Genomic DNA, 19833 nt, shown 5'->3' on the forward strand with positions numbered 1-19833 from the left:
TTTGGGTGAGTTCTAGGTAGAACTGTAACTAGCTATATCTGCTCCTGGAACAAATTGGTTGACCCAGAAATGGCAAAGGGTTAGGGTACAGTGACACGATTCTGATTACATGGAACAGAAAGATGACAGAAAAGTCCAGAGTGTGGGGTCCATGACCATACTATGGAGTATCTGATTGGGGAGGTGAATGGAAAGGAAAGATTTGGTGATACATTGGCTCAAAGTAGAGTTGTACCATTGTAATGTAATGCCAAAAGAAAGGCAACTTCCCAAGGTTCAGAATACCAGCATAGGTGCTCTCCATTTTATTCAGTGACAAACCAAGAACAGAGAAGATCAAAACATGACATCATTCCAAATACAGCATTTACTAAGTGTGATTAAATAATCTCCAAGTACTACCCCACCCCAGGACCTTCCAATCATTCAATCAATTACAAAGTCTCTGTTCTAAATACTTCTCCACCCCTAGGCTACACCTTAATTAAGTCCACCACAAAGCCCCTCTTCTCAAATGGAGATTAGTTTCCAAACATAAGGTCAAAAGTTCCCCACCCCTGGATCACAATTGAATCTACCCCAGAGTTACATCAAGTTTAAACACAGCACTTAATACCCAAATGGAGGTCTTTTCTTCATCTTGACACGAGGCAAGTTCTCAGCAATCTTAGTTCCTGGGGAGACAAGGCTTAGCAAAGCCACAAGATACATTGCCAGTCCCTTCATGAATTTATCCTCTGTCTGTAGAACAGTCCTAGAACCCCTGAACACATTAGCAAAGCCCTCTCCCAGGATTTCTGTAAACATACAACAAGAAAATCCTTCTTCAGGGCTTCTGAACCAACAGAAAGGCTCCCAGACCCCTGCAACAACAGCACTGTCCTTCACCAGTGGACAGTATTCATTCTGTCTGCAGGACAGTCTCCAGACCCCTGCAACAACAGCGCTGTCCCTCACCAGTGGACAGTATTCACTCTCTGTCTGCAGGACAGTCTCAGGGCTTCTTAGCGAACAGCCAGGTTCCAGGACTTCTTCAACAAAAGGACTGTCTTTCACCAGTGGACAAATCTGGCAAAACAACATCAAAACAGACAGACAAAGTACCAGCAAAACAGCCATGTCTCCTCAGCCCTTGGCAGCTCAGGGGGCAGGTCTCAAAAGTCCAGGGCAATTCAAAGCGGCCACCAGCAATTCTCTTAGTCTCTCTCTCTCCACGAGGTGCTGCTTCCAAAAAGATCTTCCGCCTCTCTCTAGTGTCTCTCCAAATCTACATCACCAGCTCCTCCCAGTTCAGGACTTTCTTTTCACATCAACAAGCCCATCCCACAGGTGGGATTAACAAACTCTGGGTTTTAACACAATCAGTTTGAAAACCAAGCCAATACAGGGGAATCTTTAATTGCCATTACTATCACAACCATGGATTTGTAACTTCAAGAAAGGGAGAGGGAGGGATCCTTTTCTCCTTTGAGGGATGGAGGAGAACACTCTTGTGGCCACCACAGGGACAGAATTTTGGGAGGCTGGTAAGGGTGATTTTACCACAAGATTCTAGAAGTCACTGGTTGGTGGTTGTGGTGAAAAGAAAACACACCCCTTCCAATTTATTATTACCTTGAGGCAAAGTATCACTTGTTCCTTATTAGTTACAAATCTGGTGTTAGAGGGAAATAACTTCAGCCATTAAAACAAAATTCAGTGTTCACACATTGTTGGATAAGTGCAGACAGGTTGATGGCTCTCTCATCCAGGCTCATTCATTTTGGATAGGAATGGCAAAGTGTGCCAAAAACTGACCCACCAACTTCTGACTTTGGGTCTGGAATGAATAGGCATAGTCTTCCATGGTTTCTTGCCCCTTCTGGAGTCCTCGAAGGAAGTTGCACAGGCAGGCATTGTTTCCAACATTGTCCACCATAACAGTTTGTTTAAGGAGTTAGATAATATTATCTCACCCTAACAGAGGTAGAGAGGGCTAACTGGGTCAGTGATTAGGACAATCATAAAAGCTGAATTGCAGTCACCTCTTGAGAGTCAGATCAAGACACAAGAAAGCAAAAGCCAAAGGCCACCAAGAGTAAGAATTGGAGTTTTCTGAAGTATCCAAATCCAAGGGACTGAGGTATACATGGGATCCTAGCACAGAAGCAGAGATTGAAAGCAGACAAGGTTAGTACTGGGATAGAAAGGTAAAATGGAAAAGTATCAATAAACTTTAAGTTCAACTCATTCATCATTTGAAATCTCTCCCCTTCCCCATTAATGCATGTTCTCCATTCCCACCACCCTGCACCTCTGAGTTGTTTCAATGACCCCAGGATCTCAAGGGACTTTTGTAGAACATTTGTCTCCTCTTCAGCAGGCAAGGCTGTCCTCCTGTCATTAAATGCTAAGGTTCAGGTGTTCCTGTTCTAAGAAGAGGGCACCTGAGTGGTTAGGGTCACCCTTTGTGGTAGGGGGTATAACCTGCAAACCCTGCAGAGGAAGAAATGAGCCAATGACTTCATCTCTTTCTTTCCTAGATCCCCACAGCAGGGTATGCCTTACCTCGACAGACCAAGATGACCCCCTAAACTCATACATCAATGCCAACTATATAAGGGTGAGTATCCCCTGCCCCTATAGCCTCTTGTCAAAGATACCCTTGCCCCAGACTGCTCCATCCCACCCAGTATACCATCCATGGGAAAGGTAAATCCCACTATCTTTCCTTAGTCGGTGACAAGAAAGAGAAATTCAAAATGGCTCCAAAGGACTAGATTATTAACTCATACCTGCTTCAGGGCAGAGAAATGGAGGCCTGGGGGTCCCTAAAACTGGAGTATCCCTAGAACTGGGATAATGTGCTGATGGAAGGAGCCTTGGAGGCTGAGGGAGAGAAGCAGGCCTGACCACTGCAGTCAAACTTAGTTATTTGAATTTGATTCACCTAGACTGTATAATTATATTTACAGGAGCGTACAATTCTGGGGCAGCTTGGTGGGATGGTTAAATCTGACCTCAGATACTTACTAGATGTGTGACCCTGGGAAGTCACTTAACCCTTCACTGTTTGCTTCAGTTTCTTCATCTGGAAAATGAACTAGAAAAGGAAATGACAAACACCCCAGTATCTTTGCCAAGAAAACCCCAAATGAGACCACAAAGAGTTGGATGTAACTGAAACCGTTGAACAAGATTTCTGGAATTTCTATTTTTCTTTTTTGCTTCTTATAGAAAAGAATTTACTAAATGACTAGAAAACGTTAACAAGATTTCTGGGGAAACTTCAATTTCAAGGCATCTATCCAAAAAAATTATTCAAATGCTAATTATGAAACATTTTTCTCTAAAATTGAAGGAGATCTCTTAAGGACTTGTACTAAGCAACACTTTGTTAGCCTTTTTTAATTACTGCTCTGTCTTGCCTGAGATATGTCGGTTAATGAAGCATAAGAGTAGAAAGAGGGCCTGTGTGATGATGATGTGCCTCCCTTTGCCTCTCCCTACCTGTGGCTGTCAGGGCTATGGAGGAGAGGAGAAGGTGTACATCGCCACTCAGGGACCCATCGTCAACACCGTGAGTGACTTCTGGAGGATGGTGTGGCAGGAGCATGCCCCCATTATTGTGATGATCACCAACATCGAAGAAATGAATGAGGTAGAAGCAGAAGGATCTCTGTGATAGGGTGGAGGGGGTGGTCAGAAAAGGGTTGGGCTAGGGTGGGCATAACTGAGGAGCTGTTCCATTAAGTGTACCCCGTATGCCCACAGAAATGCACAGAGTACTGGCCAGAGGAGCAGGTTGTGTGTGACGGGGTCGAGATCACAGTGAAGCAGGTCATTCAGGCTGATGACTACCGGCTTCGTCATATTACGCTGAAGGTGAGACCTGGAGCTGGGGGGTACAGGGAGCCAAACTCGGTGGTGACCAAGAAAAGACAGACCAGCCAGAGGGAGCAGAGAGTGGGCAGCATCTGTCTAACCCACAGTGATTTAGAATAGAGCCCCAAGAGCCATTTCTTGGGAAAGGTGGGGTTTGGAGGGGGGGGCAGGGAAGACCCCCTATGTGGGACTCCCGGGACCATCCAGGAGCTCTAGGGAAGAGGTTCCAAGATACTCTGCCAAGCAGGGGCGGCGCTTTTTACTCCCTTCCTCCATAGCAGGAATGCCTGTTCCTATCACATCTGAACGGGTCATTTGAATACTTCCGTGTTGGCGCTCACCTCCCATTCATTATGGGCTTTATCTTAAAGATAAAGATAAAACATTATCTTAGCTAATGAACAGAACAAAAGTGCCTCTGAGTTAGGTAACGCAAAAGATCAGTATCTCTATTTTACAGCTGAGGAAGTGATAGGACTTGCCTGTGGTCAGAAAGTGAGTTACTGGCCAGCTGGGACTGGAATTCGGGTCTCCCAACTTCTAGTCTCTTCTTGTTACCCCTTTACTGTGGCCTCTCTTTCATTGCATACACGGGGCATTTGGAATCCAAGGAGAAAGGCAGACCAAAGAGGGAGACTCCAGTAACCTGTACCCAGATATCATTGATAAGATGGCCCCAAAGAAAGCTGGAGTGGGAGGGGCACATCAGTGTTTGTGCTGTTCCAAATCCTCCCCCTTCCAGCTTTCTTAACACAAAGGGGAATCAGGAAGTATCTTCCATTTTTTAAAAACAAAGAAAAGGCAGTGTGGTGAAGGCAGGGACCTCCCAAACTTGTGGAGCCTGGGCAGGCAGAATCAGAGGGAAGTTATTGTGATGTGGTAGAAAGATCATGGAATTTAGAGTCAAAGAACCTGGGTTCTAATTCCAGATCTATTAATCACCATCTGTGTGCCTTTTAGCTATTTATTTAAGCTCCTTAAGCCTTGATTTTCTTTTCTGTAAGGTGACTGAACCAAATTGGAAATATCAAACCCTCCCCAATGTGGCCAAGCCAGATTAAAGTGCCATTGGAAAATATTTAACAAAAGAAAATAAAAATACATTAAAACATAGATAATGTTACATTTTAAGCCTAAGTCAATGTGTGGGTCGCTTAGGCATGGATTAGTGACCCCCATATCTATTTGAGTTCTGTATCACTGGACAAATGATCAACAAGGTCCCCATTTGGGGTGGGCTTCACTCTGTCCAGGATAGCCTGAGATATCCATCAACATCAGAATCTACAAAGTCCAAGGACAAGAAATCAGTCTGGGACCTCTCCCCACTAACACTAACTCTCTACTCTTTTGAGGCTTCCTTGGGGCCTAAGGGGTCCACTCACTTCCTTGAGTGAGGCACAGGTTAGGTGGGTGCTGACAGCCTTTGCCTAGGACACCCATTGAACCTACAGAGAAGTTCCCTAACCATGGAGTTAGCACAGTAGGGCATGGTGCCCAGAGAATCTGGCTGAACTGGGAGACTGAGTAGAGTCTGCCCCTACCCAGAGAGGACAGACAGGGCTGGTTATGTACAGCCTCATGCTCACCCTGGGGAGAGGAAAGATAAAGAGTGGGAGAAGGTTCAGAGAAGGACTTCCCACCTGTCTTCATGTTAGGGACTTAGGTAAGTGGAGGGACAGAAATCAAGTCGGGGGTCTCACTCCCCAGTGTCTGACCCTCTTGCAGAGTGGGGCTGAGGAGCGCAGCCTGAGGCATTACTGGTTCACTTCATGGCCAGACCAGAAGACCCCTGATCGGGCCCCACCACTGTTGCAGCTAGTCCTGGAGGTGGAGGAAGCAGCTGGCTGGGAGGGACAGAGCTGTGCTCCGATTGTAGTTCACTGCAGGTAGGTCCCTCGGCAGTGGGGTGTCCCCACCCCGCTTCTCCCCAGCCTGACCTTCTGCCACCCTACCCCATTGGGTTCTGCCTGTCACTCAGAGGCCTCTCTCTGCCCCCAGTGCTGGCATCGGGAGGACTGGCTGCTTCATTGCCACCAGCATCTGCTGCAAGCAGCTGCAAAGAGAGGGCGTGGTGGACATCCTGAAGACAACCTGTCAGCTCCGGCAGGACAGGTCAGTGCAGGAAATGTGGACGGGGAAGGGAGTCCAGCAAGTCTGACCTTGCCAGCTCTTACTGAGGCAAAGCCTGAGACCAGAGGGGGAGGGGTTGAGATGGTGTCTGAGGGATAAGCACCCTTTGGAGCAGTGGAAATCAACTCTGGACTGACCATTAGGCTAGGTGCCAGGGAGAGAAAGACAAAAACAACTCTGCCTTCCAAGAGCTTCCTGCAGAAAGGAAGAGTATAACTTGTGATTGCCTTAGAGCCCAAGGAAGCTTCCTTCCTTCTGGTCATTCCTTCCAGGAACAGCCCTTGGTGCCACAGGCACCCACTGCTCATGGCCAGGCAAACTAAATGGAGAAAAAGACTAGCTTCCCCTAGTGGAGACAGAACACTGGTGCCCCTTTTATCCCCTGGGCAGTTAAAGCCCCTCTCCTGTCCCCCACAGTCCTGAATCCAGCTGGAGCCCAGTGGGTACCGATATGGGTCTGCTCAGTAACCATCACCCCCTGGGGGAGCCACCTGTGCCTCTGCTCCCCTCTCCTTGCCTCCCACACCCCCTTTTCCTTTGCCTTTCTGGACTCTGCCCCTTTGACTCTCCCACCCTGCCCTCTTCTGTTCTGCCAGGGGCGGGATGATCCAGACCTGTGAACAGTACCAGTTTGTGCACCACGTCATGAGCCTGTATGAGAAGCAGCTTTCTTCCCAAGCCAAGGAGTGACCACTCCTCGGGCTAGAAAGCACAGCCCTGGCCTGAGACCTGCCTAGCCTGGGGAGAGTCCAGCCAGGGCCCAGGCACATCCTAAGCAACTCCTTCAGCTTTCTTTTGTTATTGGCTTCATCTGCTCTGTCTGCACCAGCCGTGAGAACCCCCTCCAACTGCAGCTCTCTCTACTGTAAATACCAGAACCGGGGGTCCTGGGGCCAGGCGCAGTAAGGCGTTCAGCCCAGCCCCCACTCCCACCCCCTGCTGAGCCCTGCCCTAGCTCTGGCTTACCCAGCTTACCCCTCCCCCCCAGTCCCATTTTTTAACTTGATCCAAATACTGTATGTGCTGGGCTCCGTGTATCCCACTGTCTATCCATCTGTTTCTGATGTTTTAACCGGACACTGTGTCTCCTCTGCCTGGGCTAGGAGCCCACTCTGGGGAGCAGCTCATTCCGGGGAGGGAGGGGGAGCCTTGGAACCCGGCTTACAAATGGGAGCCAGGTAAGGAGTGAATTCAGGGGGGCCTAAAGAGTCTGGAAGAGAAGGGATGGGGCCAGACTCTGTCCCCTGACTAGATCTTCTGCCTGCTCCTCCTATCCCCAGCCTTAGGCGGCCCCCTCCCAGCCTTAGGCTTTCCCTCCAATCACAGGTTACCCCCTCCTCCCCTCCCCTAAAGCTAGGCTGGCTTTCCCCACCAGTGCCCAACGCCAGCCTTACACTTCATCCATCACCCACCCCCAGCCTCGAGCTGCCCAGCCCACTCCTCCCTTTTCCCACCCCCAACCTGAGGCTGTCCTTTTTGCCAATCCCGGTATAACCAACACCCCTACGTTAGTCTTAAACATTCCCTTCCCCCATCCATAAATTGCCCCCTTCTCCCATTCCCAACCTGAGGTTCCCCCTTCCCCAGTAATAAGTTGCTCCCTACTCACCCACCTCCTAAGGCTTCCCTTCCCCACCACCCCTCACCCCCAGGCTGCCTCTGCGGAAGAACAATCACACATTTTCATTTATTCCCCCACACCCAGAGAAGGGGCACTTCTTACTAGGCAGCCCCATCTCCAGGAGGAGAGGGAAGAATGAGAGGAAGGGAGGGGCGGTGTTTTGGGGCACAAGGACTCCCCCAGGAAGAACTGATGCCCCTGGGGCATAGTGGGGAAGACTGGCCACAGTTCTGTGCAGAGTAGTTTTCTGTGTCACTGTGGGGAAATTCTTCCCAAATCGTGTATCTGTGGGTATGTTCCATGTCCGTGAGTGTAGAGAATGCATCGGCGGGGTGTGCATGATTTTGGCAATATGTGTTATCCTGGAGCCATGTGGTTTTATAGCTGACTTTAAGTATTTACTCTATGGCAGACAGAGGCGTCTTTTTATAACTCTGCTCGTGGTCACCGAATAGAGCAATAAACACGGCATTTTGAGCAAAATCGGCCTTGCTCTGTGTGACTTACGCACGTATATGCACTCTTCACTGCCCTCCCACCCCCAAATCTGGACCACTCCTCTCTGGACCTCCGTTCTGGACTCCCCCCCCAACCCAGCCACTAATCTCACATATTTATTGTCTGGCCAGGCCTCTTAGCCACCACCCTCAGGGCCTCAGTCCCTTTGCCCTGGGACGGGTGGATGTTAGGGCCATTTGTTGGCTTGTATGGTTCAATGAAGGAAATTTTCATACTCCACTCTCTAGCTTCCCAAGAGAAATTCCTACAAAGCATTCTTTACCTACTCCTGCCAAGGTCAGGGAATCCAGAAAAGTTACTCCAAAGGAAAGACCCCTCTGACTCAGGACAACTTCCACCTTCTCCTGATTCCTGGCTTTCTCATTTGTACGAGTTTAGGGAAGAAGTGACTTCACACACAAAGGGTCCAGATGAGATTAAATGCAGAGAGTTTGCACACCAAGGTCGCTACATAAATGTTAAGTCATCTTCAGTGGCATTGCCCCCCACTCCCCCTGAGTCCCTGCAGGGCTCCTCTCCCTTCTGGATCCTTTCCCAAACCTTTGCAGGCATCTTCTCAGCTCTCTACGCCCCTATCCCATGTCCTCCCCTAGGGCCTCAAGGCAGCTGCAGCCTCAGGTTTTTTCCCTTTTAAGGCCCTCGATCGAAATGTCAATGTCACCTCCCAGGGCCTGGGGGAATCCACCAGGCTTAGATCCCAGCTCAGAGAACTATTCTAGCCATAGCCCTCCCCAAAGGATAGAGCAAATGTAGCTCTGGTGACTGATGTCAGACTGCCCGGAAAGATGGGCCCTACCAAACTGGAGCAGAAGGGGATGGGGTGGTGAGGAAAATTAACCCATGGCTTGAGCTAAGCCCAGGACATTGAAGATGGGGGAGGGAGGGGATGACACACACTTTGGCCAACTTTTCCCTGTGCTGTCCTGACAGGCATCCTGAATCTTCTAAGGAGGTCAAAATGGGGAAGTCTATTAACAGCCAAACCTACTCTGACTCATGGTGGGGGAGGGGAAGGCAAAGCCCACTAATTAATTTTCCAGGTGTTCTAAACACAGGTCATTCCTAATGATGAGCCCCAGGAAGGGTGCCACCCTGGGAGGAGGAAATGTTCCTCCCGGAGAGTTGGAAGGATGGCTTGAGATATATTGCCCTCATCTGAATAACACCTGTAGTATCTTCCCTTTACCTTTTGCTCCCTTGGCCTAATTTGAGATCTTCATTTTCTTCCTATTTTAGAGACAGACCTGGGGCCCTAATCCTTTCTAGAAATAGATAGAAGTGGGTAGCTGTGGAAAGGAATGAGAAGATGATTCCCTCTATAATTCTGATGTGTTCTGTTGTTCTGTTCTCAATCCCTGCCAAGATCTTCATTAATTCCTACCCCTCCCTACCCCACCTGGCTCCCCTCAGCACAGACCTAACACATCAGTAAACAGAGACAGAATCTGGAGAGTCCCTCAGGACAATCAGCCTGCTTTCCAGTGGAAAGCACTGGATTGGGGGGTCAGTAAACCTGTGTTCAAATGATAATTCAGACAATAACTAATTCTGTGATTCAGACATTTACTAGATCTGAGCCCAAAGAAGGCTTAGAGAGATATTCTGAAGGCTATCCTCCAGTAAGTACTGGTCTGTCTTGTGAAAAAGGGATTGTTCTTCTTGACCCCAGAGGGCAGGACAAGCAGTTTTCTGCTTGAGGTAAGAAAACACTTCTTAGCAATTAGAGCTATCTAAAAAAACAAAACAATTTTGGAATGGTGTGCTGTGGGAGGCGTGGGTTCAGCCTCACCACATGTCTACAAGCAGAGATGAGAAGTCCTCTTATATAGTATATTGGAGTGGATTCTTTCTCAACTATGGATCAGGCCCACTGACCTCTGAGGTCTCTTCCAAAGTTCAAATTCAGTGACTTGACCTCACCAACCCTCGCTTTCCTCATCTGTAAAATGAGTGCAATAATGCTTATACTATCTACCTCACCAAGTTATTGTGGGGAAAAGACTTTGTAAACATTGAAGTGCTAAATAAATATAATTTATTTATATAAATATCATTGTTATTGTAAGAAAGGCAAAATCACAGACCCTCACAGACTGCAGTTGCTTCTGGTAAGCTGTCCAGAAAGTAGTGTGGATGTCAACCTCCAAAGATGTCCCTGCTGTCCATTTGAGGAAGGGGTCATTCCCGGCCCCCCTGCAGCTGCTGGCTTGGCAAAGAATGGGTCCCATGGGAAGGAATATTTAAAGTGCTGCTGACTGCACTCCCTGTCTGTCCAGTGCTGAGTGAGGAGGCAGCCACCACAGGGAAGTGTGAGGTGTGAGGCTGGGAGCTGAAGACACAGAGAGCCTGAGTGTGAAACCTCCAGGTACAAATCAGTCCAAAGCCACCAGGAAACAGCTCAGAAGGTAAAGTGTTCAAGAAGCTGGAGTTTATATTTCCCCTGGGATGAGGCTGACCCACCCATCACCACCATCCTCAGGGAGGGCAAGAGAGAGGACAAGTGGGGAAGGGAGTGAAGAAACAAAGATGAGAAGGAAGAGTCGAAAGATGGGGAGTGGGTTTTGAGAGGAGAATTGGGGCTTAGGACAGGCAGTTTTAAGGTATATACTAGAGTATTATCCTAGGGCTCTTAGGCTTCACCAACAACCTTCATATCACACATGGTGAACCGACTTCCTTGCTCACAAGAAGGTCTTGGTCATCCTTTAAAAAAGCCCTATACTGGGAGTCAGGAGACCTAGGTTCTAGAGCTGGCTCCCCCATTGACTGTGTGACCTTGAGCAAGTCATAGGAATGGGCATGGGAGAGATGGAGATACCTAGAGCCTGGGGTCAGGGACTACAAGACGAGACTGAGGATAAAACAAATCATGTGTCTGAGCCTTGCCTTCTTCTTCTGTAAAATAGACCTCCAAATCCCTGCTTCACAAGGCTGGTAATGAGACTCCAGAGAAACTGTGTATATTATAGCACTTTGCAAACTTTTAAGCCCAGCATTCACATGGCTTGTTTTTATTATTCTTCAAGTTAAGACTCCAGAGGGCAGGAAAGAAGATCTGCCACAGCCTCTCTTCATCTCCTGTTCCAGTTTGAGTCACAAGAAGGTCTTTCTCAGGTCTGTCTTTCTTTTCTACTCCTTTGGTGCCAAGCCATCTCCCTTCCTGTCCCTCAACAGCTACAGCCCAATGGCCACAACTGTTAAAGAGCCCCCCACGAACACACACTGCACACTTCTACCCCAGAGTACCCAAGTTCAAATCCCAACTCTGTCATTTACTACCTATGTGACTTTGGGCAGATCAGCTGAACTCTTTGGGCCTCAGTTTCCTTATCTGTAAAATGAAGATGGTTGGACTCTAAGGGTCTCTTACAGTTCTAAACTATACAGAGACTCTTCAGACTTCCTGGGAATGAAAATCTTGCTGACTCAGTAGAGTTGCTGACCCCTGAGATGTAGATGTTAGAAGGGAGGTTGGGGGTGGGGGGAGGGCAGGCGTGGAGTCAGCTGGCATTCTCAGCTCACTCCTTCTGAGATATTCTAAGAGGTTAAGAGAAGCCCATGGTAGGAGCAGCCAGGTGGCTCAGCCAGCTCCAGTGGGGATGATCTGGGGATCAAATCTGGGCTCAGATCTGGGCTCAGATCTGAGCTCAGATACTTAGCACCACACCCAGAAACACCTGGCCATGTAACCTGGAGCAAATTACTTATCCTGATTGCTTTAAAAAAAAAAGAAGAAGAAGAGAAGCCCTTGGGTAATATCATGGTCTACTACAAGAGGCCTGAGGAAGCTCCCGTACCTTTCCCAATCCCAAGAGGATTTAGAGGAGGTGCTGACCCAGCAGGGATCACATGCCTGGGCATAGAGATGAGTGGGGTCAGCTTCCCTTTTGGTCTTTCCCTTAGAAGGAAGGGGGCATTTGGAGGAGAACTACGTTCCTGAAGCCACGTGGAGACCAAATAGGATTGCACTTCCAATTTAATCCCAGTTTCAGATCTTTCAGAAGGAAAAAGCCAGAAGCCAGATGTCTCTGGGCTAGTTGAACATTTTCAATTCTGGGATCAGAATGACTGTGAACAATTTAGCCCTTTGGGATCTCTGACAAGGATCCCACTCTGGGGTCTCCTCAGGGGACTATAAGAACCTCTGTTTTTTGTCTGTTCAACCAAAAGTCATATCCCCACTCCTGTCCAATAGGACAAATTATTTTCTCTTCCTTTTACCAGTACCCAGTGTGCCCCCCATAGGTTGACATCTTTCACTAAGTCATTTGGGCCAAGGAAAGACACCTGCACCCATTTGGCTGATTTCCATCCTTCTCCTTAGTAACTGGGCCAGGCATGTCCATTACCCCAGGACTCTTCTAACCCTCTCCAGTCTCCAAAGGGAAGAAGAGAAGCAGCCAATTGCCCCCAGCATCTTTGCTTCAGCAAGATTTGTATCCCCATTAAAATTTTATAATTGGACAGCTCAGAGCTCCTGCCAAGTCTTACCCTGAGCAAACAAAAGCTCAAAGAGTAAAGACATGGATCAAGGGAGAAATGGGCCAGGTCCTGTGCTAGAAAAAAAAGGAACCAAGGTGAGTCCAGACCTGGCCTTCCTGATCTGACCAGTGGTTCTTAACAAGCAACAGACTGACATATATCACCCTATCACACTTCACCTATCCATTTTGTCCATATTTTCATACCTTCACCCCACTTTTTCAGTTATGCTCTTTTATGTTTTTCCCTTGGGTTTTCCTTTTCTTATCTCTACATCTCCAAACCTAACCATCCTCCTTGTTCCCACAGGGCTATACTCCTTGTTACCATGACGACATCAATCCACCGGCAGCAGATGGTGAAGGAACATGTATCCATGGAGTTCTCCAGCTCCACCACTACCAGTATACAGACATTCTCTCAGACCACTAAAGTCGTAGGAGGCAAGTTTGGGAAGGGATGGACTAGGCATCTGGAGGTCAGACAACAGATTCCAAGTTAGTAACCTTCCCATTAGGACCAGAGAAATTGATCTTTCTCAAGAAGAGCCTTCAGAAGGGCCAACAATACCAAACTCTGTTTCCATCCACCCCTAATTCATCCCCTCAAAAGCCAACCTTTTCCTCCAAGGCTGCTTTTTCTAGAAAACAATGACTAATGGGATTTTAATAGGAGCCCCTTCATGATTCCTCTTGTATTGTAATTGGGGTTAAAGTAATAGGAGTCATAGTCCAAAGGAACGAAGTTCTAATGGTGGAATTTCAATGCAGGGATGTACTGGTAAATGTTTAACAACCAATTCTCCAGGGAGGAAAATGTACAGACATACTTTTAAATTTATTCTGCATTATTAATATTTTCTCCATCATTTTCTTAAGTCTAGGCAATTAACAAAACAATAAACCAATCCCTGACTCATATTATTTGTTGATCTCCAAAGTGTAAATGATCATATTAAAACAATCAATTCTGGAGCTGGCTCCAGCAGTATCCCTGAGAGGCAGTAAGAGTAGGAAGAGGGTTGCTTTGGGCAGGGAGGTGTTTTCTGAAGCTTCTTAACTTCCACTGCATGGGGAGCCCCTCTCCCCTCCCCCACCTCATTCTGGGTACAGATACCTCTCAGAATGGAAAGAAATCCTGGTGCTGCTTCTGAAAATGAGGTAAGAAGCAGCATAAATAAATCATTAATCAGACTGGAAACAAATGCACAGAAAATGACCCAAAAGGAGGACAAGGAACCCAACCTGGGACCCAGTGCTCCAGGAGATGACTGAGTAATGAGCACACAGCTCTAGACAGGCCGCTTAAGGATCCAAAAAGTGCCATCCATCATCTACCTCCAACAGGCCCATCACACACACACATACACACACACACACACTAACACACACAAACACATGCCCCTCCCTGACTGACCCTCATCCTTCCTCCCACAGAGGAGATATCTCAAAAGTCTTCCAGCCACTCCAGCCATGTGGAATTCTTTAGTTTGGTTACACGAAGCTCAGAAATCCCAACAGGTGAAAGCGTCCCTGAATTTGTGGAGAAACCTACCCCTATAACTTCACCAGAAGGTAAGCCCTTCCCCTTCCCTCTCTGGAGAGAATTTGCCTCCCAGGGACTGGCCCTGCAAGTGGATCTGGTCCTGTGCATCGCCACTTTAACAGGATCTCAGCTCAGTCTAAGAAGACAGTCTGGGGCTCAGGAAGTATGATTCTCTGGGAATTCAGTCCAATTCACCAAGCTGTATTTATTAAATACTTACATGTGCTGACCACTGAGGTCACAAAAACAGATATGACATTGACCCTGCTGTCAGGAGACTCACAATGAAACATGTGAGATGGTGGAAAAAGGGGCAAGACAGGTACCCAATTAACTGATATATGAGAGAGTGATGTTTCCAAAACTGAATTCTTTGTCTTCTCCATAGCAGGAGGGCTTCCAAAAAGCCCTCTAAGAAACAAGGTGGAATACTAACGTGTATCAGAGCAAACCATGGCCATGTATCATGGTGCGGTAGAAATAACACTTAATTTGAAGTCTGAGGACCTTGGTTTGAATCTCAGCTCTCCCACTTTCTACCTATATGACTTTCAGAAAGTCATTAAACTTCTCTATGGGGCCAAAGTTTGTTCATTTTTTAAAAGAAGGGTTGGATTAGAGAGCCTCTGATTTCTCTTCTGGCTCTGAACCTGTGATCCCCTAGGTGACAAGGCTGTATTCCGAGCCCGAGTGCAGGGCAACCCTAAGCCCAATGTCTCCTGGAAGAGGGAGAGTGGTATCCCCATCAAGGAAAGTGCCAAAATATTCTATGACAGCATCAACAAGGAGCATGTGCTAAAGGTACAGGCAGACGCCTACCCCCCCAAGAGTTTAAATGTTACTGACCTAAGGGCAGCCGGGTAGTAAAGTGGATTGAACCCTCATGGTTCTTCCTATTCATTCTGGTTCTACACATGACTAATGTGAAAGGATGTTTAATGGGAATGTATGTGTAGAGCCTATATCGGATTGTAAGTAAATTTAAAAAAAGAAAGAAAACAAAAGTAGATTGAATCCCATAAATAGAACCCTGGGAGCTGGAGTCTGGAAGACTTGAGTTTAAATACAGTATAAGAGATGTACTCTCTGTGTGACCCTAAGCAAATCATTTCACCTCTACCATCTATAAAATGGAGATCTTATTGGTACCCACCTCCCAGGGTTGTTGTGAGACTCAAATAAGATAATGTTTGCAAAGTGCTTAACACTAAGCTTTGCACATAGCTCCAGATAAGTTATTATTATTATTATGACGGGAAGAAGGGAGGAGGGAAGGAGAGACACCTGGTAAACCCTGTAGCTTGAATCCACTGAATTCTTTTCCCTCTTAGCATTCATTCACTCACTGACAAGCCCTTCACACACACTCACACATTCTGACTGCTCCCCCCTGCTTTCTATCCAGTTAGAACCACTAACGTCAGATGATTCAGACAACTATAAGTGCATTGCAACCAATGAACATGCCGACGCCATCTACACCGTCTCCCTGACAGTGACTGAGAGTGAGTTACCTACTATCTTTAGCACAGTCCCTATTAGGAAGATGATCCATCCTACCTTCATTAGTAGGACCCTCATTAACTGGGTCCTACCAGCCTCCCTTCTTTTGGGGGAGGGAAGAAGGGGTCATACATACCCAGCTTTCATTGTACTTACTGAGTCTTTCTCTTGCTTCCCAGGCCAAGAAAAGATGGATTTCAAGAAGATGCTGAAGAAGAGGTGAGAGCCAGACCCCTGTTAGACTGCTGCCTTTCTCCATGTGTGTTATATCAGTGTAGGACCCTTTGGGGTAGAGTTCCCCTTGTTTCCTTCAGAGAGAGCCAAACTTACCTGGATCCCAGGACAGGGAACAGAGGGAAGGAAGGGGTTGTTCTGATTCAGAAGGGAGGAAAAGGTGGCTAAACTAGTCCTGGCCATCCTCAGGGCACCCCCTGCCCCCAAGAATGAGAAGAAGGTGATAGGTGAGAAGGAGATGTTGGAGATCTTGTCCAAGGTGCCTAAGAAGGACTTTGAGAAGGTCTGCATGGAATATGGCTTCAGAGACTTCCGAGGATTGCTGAAAAAGCTCAAGGAGATGAAAAAGAAGGTGGAGGTGGAGGTCAGTGAAGGCTAAGGAGCTAAATAGAGTGGGGACACCTAGGAGGCAGGGAGGTTGGGGAGGACAGGTAGACATCTCATGATGATGACACTTAGAATTGGGAATTTCCCCAGAGAGTGAGACTGGGGGAACCATCATGGGAACCCATGGGAAGATCTGAAAAAATTGCAGAAAGTTCAAATTACTTGCTGATGGATGGGAATAGATTCCTTGCACAGAGTAATTTAGTCTCCCCTCATCAGTTATCGGGGAGTGGGGAACAGTGAGGAAAGATGGAATATTACTATGGCATGAGCATGGGAACATCAGAGTCTAGCTCTTCATCATAATAGCTCAAATTTATGTAGTCTTTCTAGGTTTACAAAGTGCTTCACAAATATTTTCTCAGTTGGTCCTCATAACAACCCTGGGAGGTAGGTGTTACCATTATCCTCAGTTTACAGGTGAGGAAACTGAGGCAGGCAGAGGTGAAGTGACTTACCCAGGTCATATAGCTTGTATGTGTCTGACTCCAAGACCCATACTCACCCAGATCAATAAAGGGGAGCTTCCAGGAGCTATACACAGGGCAGTGATGACCTTGGAAGGCTCCAGAGTGGCCCCATCTTGTCCCTTTTATCATTGAAAACTCTTAGGCCATCCGGATCATAAAGCCCCTAGAGGATATAGAGACCAAAGTGGATAGCACGGTGACCTTTGACTGCATATTGGAATTGAAGGACCCCAACATGAAGATGATATGGATCAAGGTTTGCCTCACTCCAGTGAACATGGTGATATTGTTCCTTCTCCACCTTCTCTCTTGTGGCCACTGTCAATCAGTGGTCTATGTTCTCCTCCTCCCATTTCTGCTCTATTGCACACCCCTCCCCTTTAAAGATCTGTCCCTTGTGAACCACATCTCTGACATCACTGATCTAGGAAGCCCCACCACCACCAGTGCAGATGGGCACCCCCTCTGCCACTCATAGATTTAGAGTTGCCTTGGGGCACCAAGAGATTACTGCACTGGCCGGGGTCACAGCCAGTGTGTGTTAGAGACAGGATTCAAACCCAGGTCTTCTTGACTCTGAACCTGGTTCTCTGGCCACTGTGCTCTCTGTACCTTCTTTCTGGGAAGACAAAAGGGATTTCAGGTGTCTCCCTCTTAGGGGAGGTGGCATTGTAAAGGAAGATACGTGGAGGGATCAATGTTTAACCCAAAGGAATAAAGCTCAAATTGGAGAAGTTCAGGCTGTTCATGAGATCTTGGTGAAGAAGGGGAGGGCACTGTATGCTAGGGATGCTTCTTAGACCCCTACTCATGACTGTGTCTTCCAAAGGCCCTTCAAGAAACATTCCCCGTGGCTAAACATCCTGGGAAGAGATGTCAGGGTATTCCTTTCTTTAACCTTTCTGACTCCTCCCTCCCCACCCCCCTAGACTGATGGGGAGCAGAAAGACAAGACCAGAAGAAGTCATGTCCAAATATACTTATTTGATAGGCCAGCAGGTGGGGAACCTTAAGGGCCAATTCTCCATCGGACCAGCCCACCTGCGTGTCTAGGCGTGTGTCTGGGGTGGGGTAGGTGCATCCAAAGAGGGTCATGAGCTTCTGCCATTTCCTCCTACCCCATTCTGTAGGGAGTGGAGCCTCTGAGGATCCAGTACTCCCTGGGCAAATATGAGGTGAAGCAGGTTGGCACCAAGTACATGCTGATTATCACCAACGTGAACATGAACGATGCCGGTGTCTACACGCTTACTGTGGGCGACAAGCGACTGAGTGCAGAGCTCATTGTTCTGGGTACGAGTCATCAGAAAGAAGGGGGAATGAGGGCCCTGGGCGGGGGGGGGGAGAGGAGGAGGCGAAAAGGAAGAAAGGGAAGACGACCATAGAGTGGGGGAAAGTCACCCACACTCTGGATATGAGGGTCAGACACTCAGCTATGCTGGGTACAATTTGGAGGGAGAGGGAAACTAATCAGGGAGAGTGAGGAAAATCAAAAGGTGAGAGGGGCATTGTTTGACTTTTCTTCTCTTATATTCTCCTCCTTCCCCCTTGTTCCTTGTGACCCTCACACCAACATGGAGGTGGAGCCTCCATGGATCCTGGCCACATGATGGATCCTTTCATAGGCGTAGAGTTGTGCTTTGATTTCACGTTCTCTGACCTTCCCAGAAAGGTCAAGTGTCCCCTTCTTTCACATCTCTGATTCCTTTCTTTCCCCTTTCCCAAACCAGCAGAGAGCGGGGAGAGGAAATCAGGGTAATTCAGGTCCTGAGCACCGCAGGCCTGGGTTCTGGCCACACCTCAAACATTAGCTCTGCTCTTTTGAGCAAGCCATTTAATATCAGTTTCTTCATCTGTAAAAATGAGGGGACCTTTAAGGCCCCTGCCAGCTCTACATTTATGATCCTGTATCCAAATAGACCTGTTCAATGAAGCCTCACCTTAGGGGGCTGGTGGACATTCCTAGGCCAGAAAAGACCCTATCTCTAAGGTTATCATGCACGCAGGAAAATGCCCCCACACCACCTTTAGAGTAAGAATGAGGAGGAGCAAAAAAAGAGAAAAATGCAGTTTTCTACTGCCCCTTCCCAGTGATTACCCAATTAGAAAATGACTTGTTTTTTTTGACTCAAAAGTCTTAGAATCTCTATCATACTCAGTATTCTTGAGTTCTGCCTAGACCCCAAACTCTTGAAGCAAGGGGCTGCTATTAGTCAGTTACTGTTTCTCATGTTTAACTGGTTCAGGGTCCAGAGGTCTGTAAGATAGGAGCTATCCCAGAGGTAAGAACTGATCACTAGGTGGTGCTCCTGTGGTATTAATTTCTTAAGCAGGCACCAACAGTTTGCTTGCAACAACTAGTTGGGGAGTCAGGCAACCCTCAATAAGGGGGCTTGGGATGTAGCTGGAAGTCATTCCCCCTCCTGCCTGAGCTGTTTCTTTCAAGTGACAGAGTGTGGCTTGTGGAAGTGGGGGGTGAAGATTCTACTAGGTGCTGTGACTGCCGTCACTTCCTTTCCATGTGGCTATTTCCCCATTGCCCCTCCAGATGAACCTCTGAAGGTCATTGGGGAGATGAAGCCAGTGAAGGTCACAGAGCGCCAGACAGCAGTGTTTGAGATCCGCCTGTCCAAGAAGGTGCCTGACTCTGTGTGGAAGTTCAACGGGAAGGAGCTGAAAAGGGATGACAAATATGAGATCTCTGTGTCAGAAGATGGGCTGACCCACACGCTCAAGATCAAGGATGCAAGGCTCTCTGACAGTGGGGAATTCTCTATTGAGGCCGGGGGACTGGTTCAGAAGGCCCTTCTTACCATTGACCGTGAGTGGCCAGGGTCATACACAGAAACGATATCATACAGTAGTCCTCAAACTCTGGAGGAAGGAGAGGCTGCTACTGTAATTCAGAGTTAGTGTTTCTCATGATACTTAACATATCCAATGGTCCAGGGTGAGTATTGAGTCTGTCTAAAAGGGAGGAATTCAATTCTCTCTGTCCCCTTTCCCCCCAGTCTCCACTGAGTACATGTGTATATCCCATGAGGTCACCTGGACATTTTTATTTTATTATTTTTT

The 19833-nt window shown here is 47.6% G+C and overlaps 2 protein-coding genes across 4 annotated transcripts in view; both read left to right on the plus strand.

The window, feature by feature from the left end:
• The window catches only part of PTPN5 (protein tyrosine phosphatase non-receptor type 5), a 123005-nt gene extending 114904 nt beyond the window's left edge, over positions 1 to 8101 (plus strand). For all 3 annotated transcript variants that reach the window (XM_069072950.1, XM_069072943.1, XM_069072957.1), the window contains 6 exons: positions 2523 to 2602; positions 3503 to 3640; positions 3754 to 3864; positions 5593 to 5753; positions 5866 to 5979; positions 6594 to 8101. In XM_069072950.1, coding sequence (XP_068929051.1) covers positions 2523 to 2602; positions 3503 to 3640; positions 3754 to 3864; positions 5593 to 5753; positions 5866 to 5979; positions 6594 to 6687 — 698 coding nt within the window. In that variant the 3' untranslated portion in view covers positions 6688 to 8101. The remainder of the gene's footprint in view (positions 1 to 2522; positions 2603 to 3502; positions 3641 to 3753; positions 3865 to 5592; positions 5754 to 5865; positions 5980 to 6593) is intronic.
• Positions 8102 to 8294: 193 nt separating this feature from the next.
• IGSF22 (immunoglobulin superfamily member 22) overlaps positions 8295 to 19833 on the plus strand; it is a 25625-nt gene continuing 14086 nt past the window's right edge. The window contains exons 1-10 of the mRNA XM_069073049.1: positions 8295 to 11251; positions 12929 to 13062; positions 14056 to 14193; positions 14829 to 14965; positions 15570 to 15669; positions 15847 to 15886; positions 16091 to 16265; positions 16901 to 17014; positions 17889 to 18051; positions 19307 to 19579. Of these exons, the coding sequence (XP_068929150.1) occupies positions 12948 to 13062; positions 14056 to 14193; positions 14829 to 14965; positions 15570 to 15669; positions 15847 to 15886; positions 16091 to 16265; positions 16901 to 17014; positions 17889 to 18051; positions 19307 to 19579 (1255 nt within the window). The 5' untranslated portion in view covers positions 8295 to 11251; positions 12929 to 12947. The remainder of the gene's footprint in view (positions 11252 to 12928; positions 13063 to 14055; positions 14194 to 14828; positions 14966 to 15569; positions 15670 to 15846; positions 15887 to 16090; positions 16266 to 16900; positions 17015 to 17888; positions 18052 to 19306; positions 19580 to 19833) is intronic.

This window comes from Petaurus breviceps, unplaced genomic scaffold, assembly GCF_028583685.1.
Source record: "Petaurus breviceps papuanus isolate PSGF00001 unplaced genomic scaffold, PetGlider_PUasm1.0 140, whole genome shotgun sequence".
Lineage (NCBI taxonomy): Eukaryota > Metazoa > Chordata > Mammalia > Diprotodontia > Petauridae > Petaurus > Petaurus breviceps.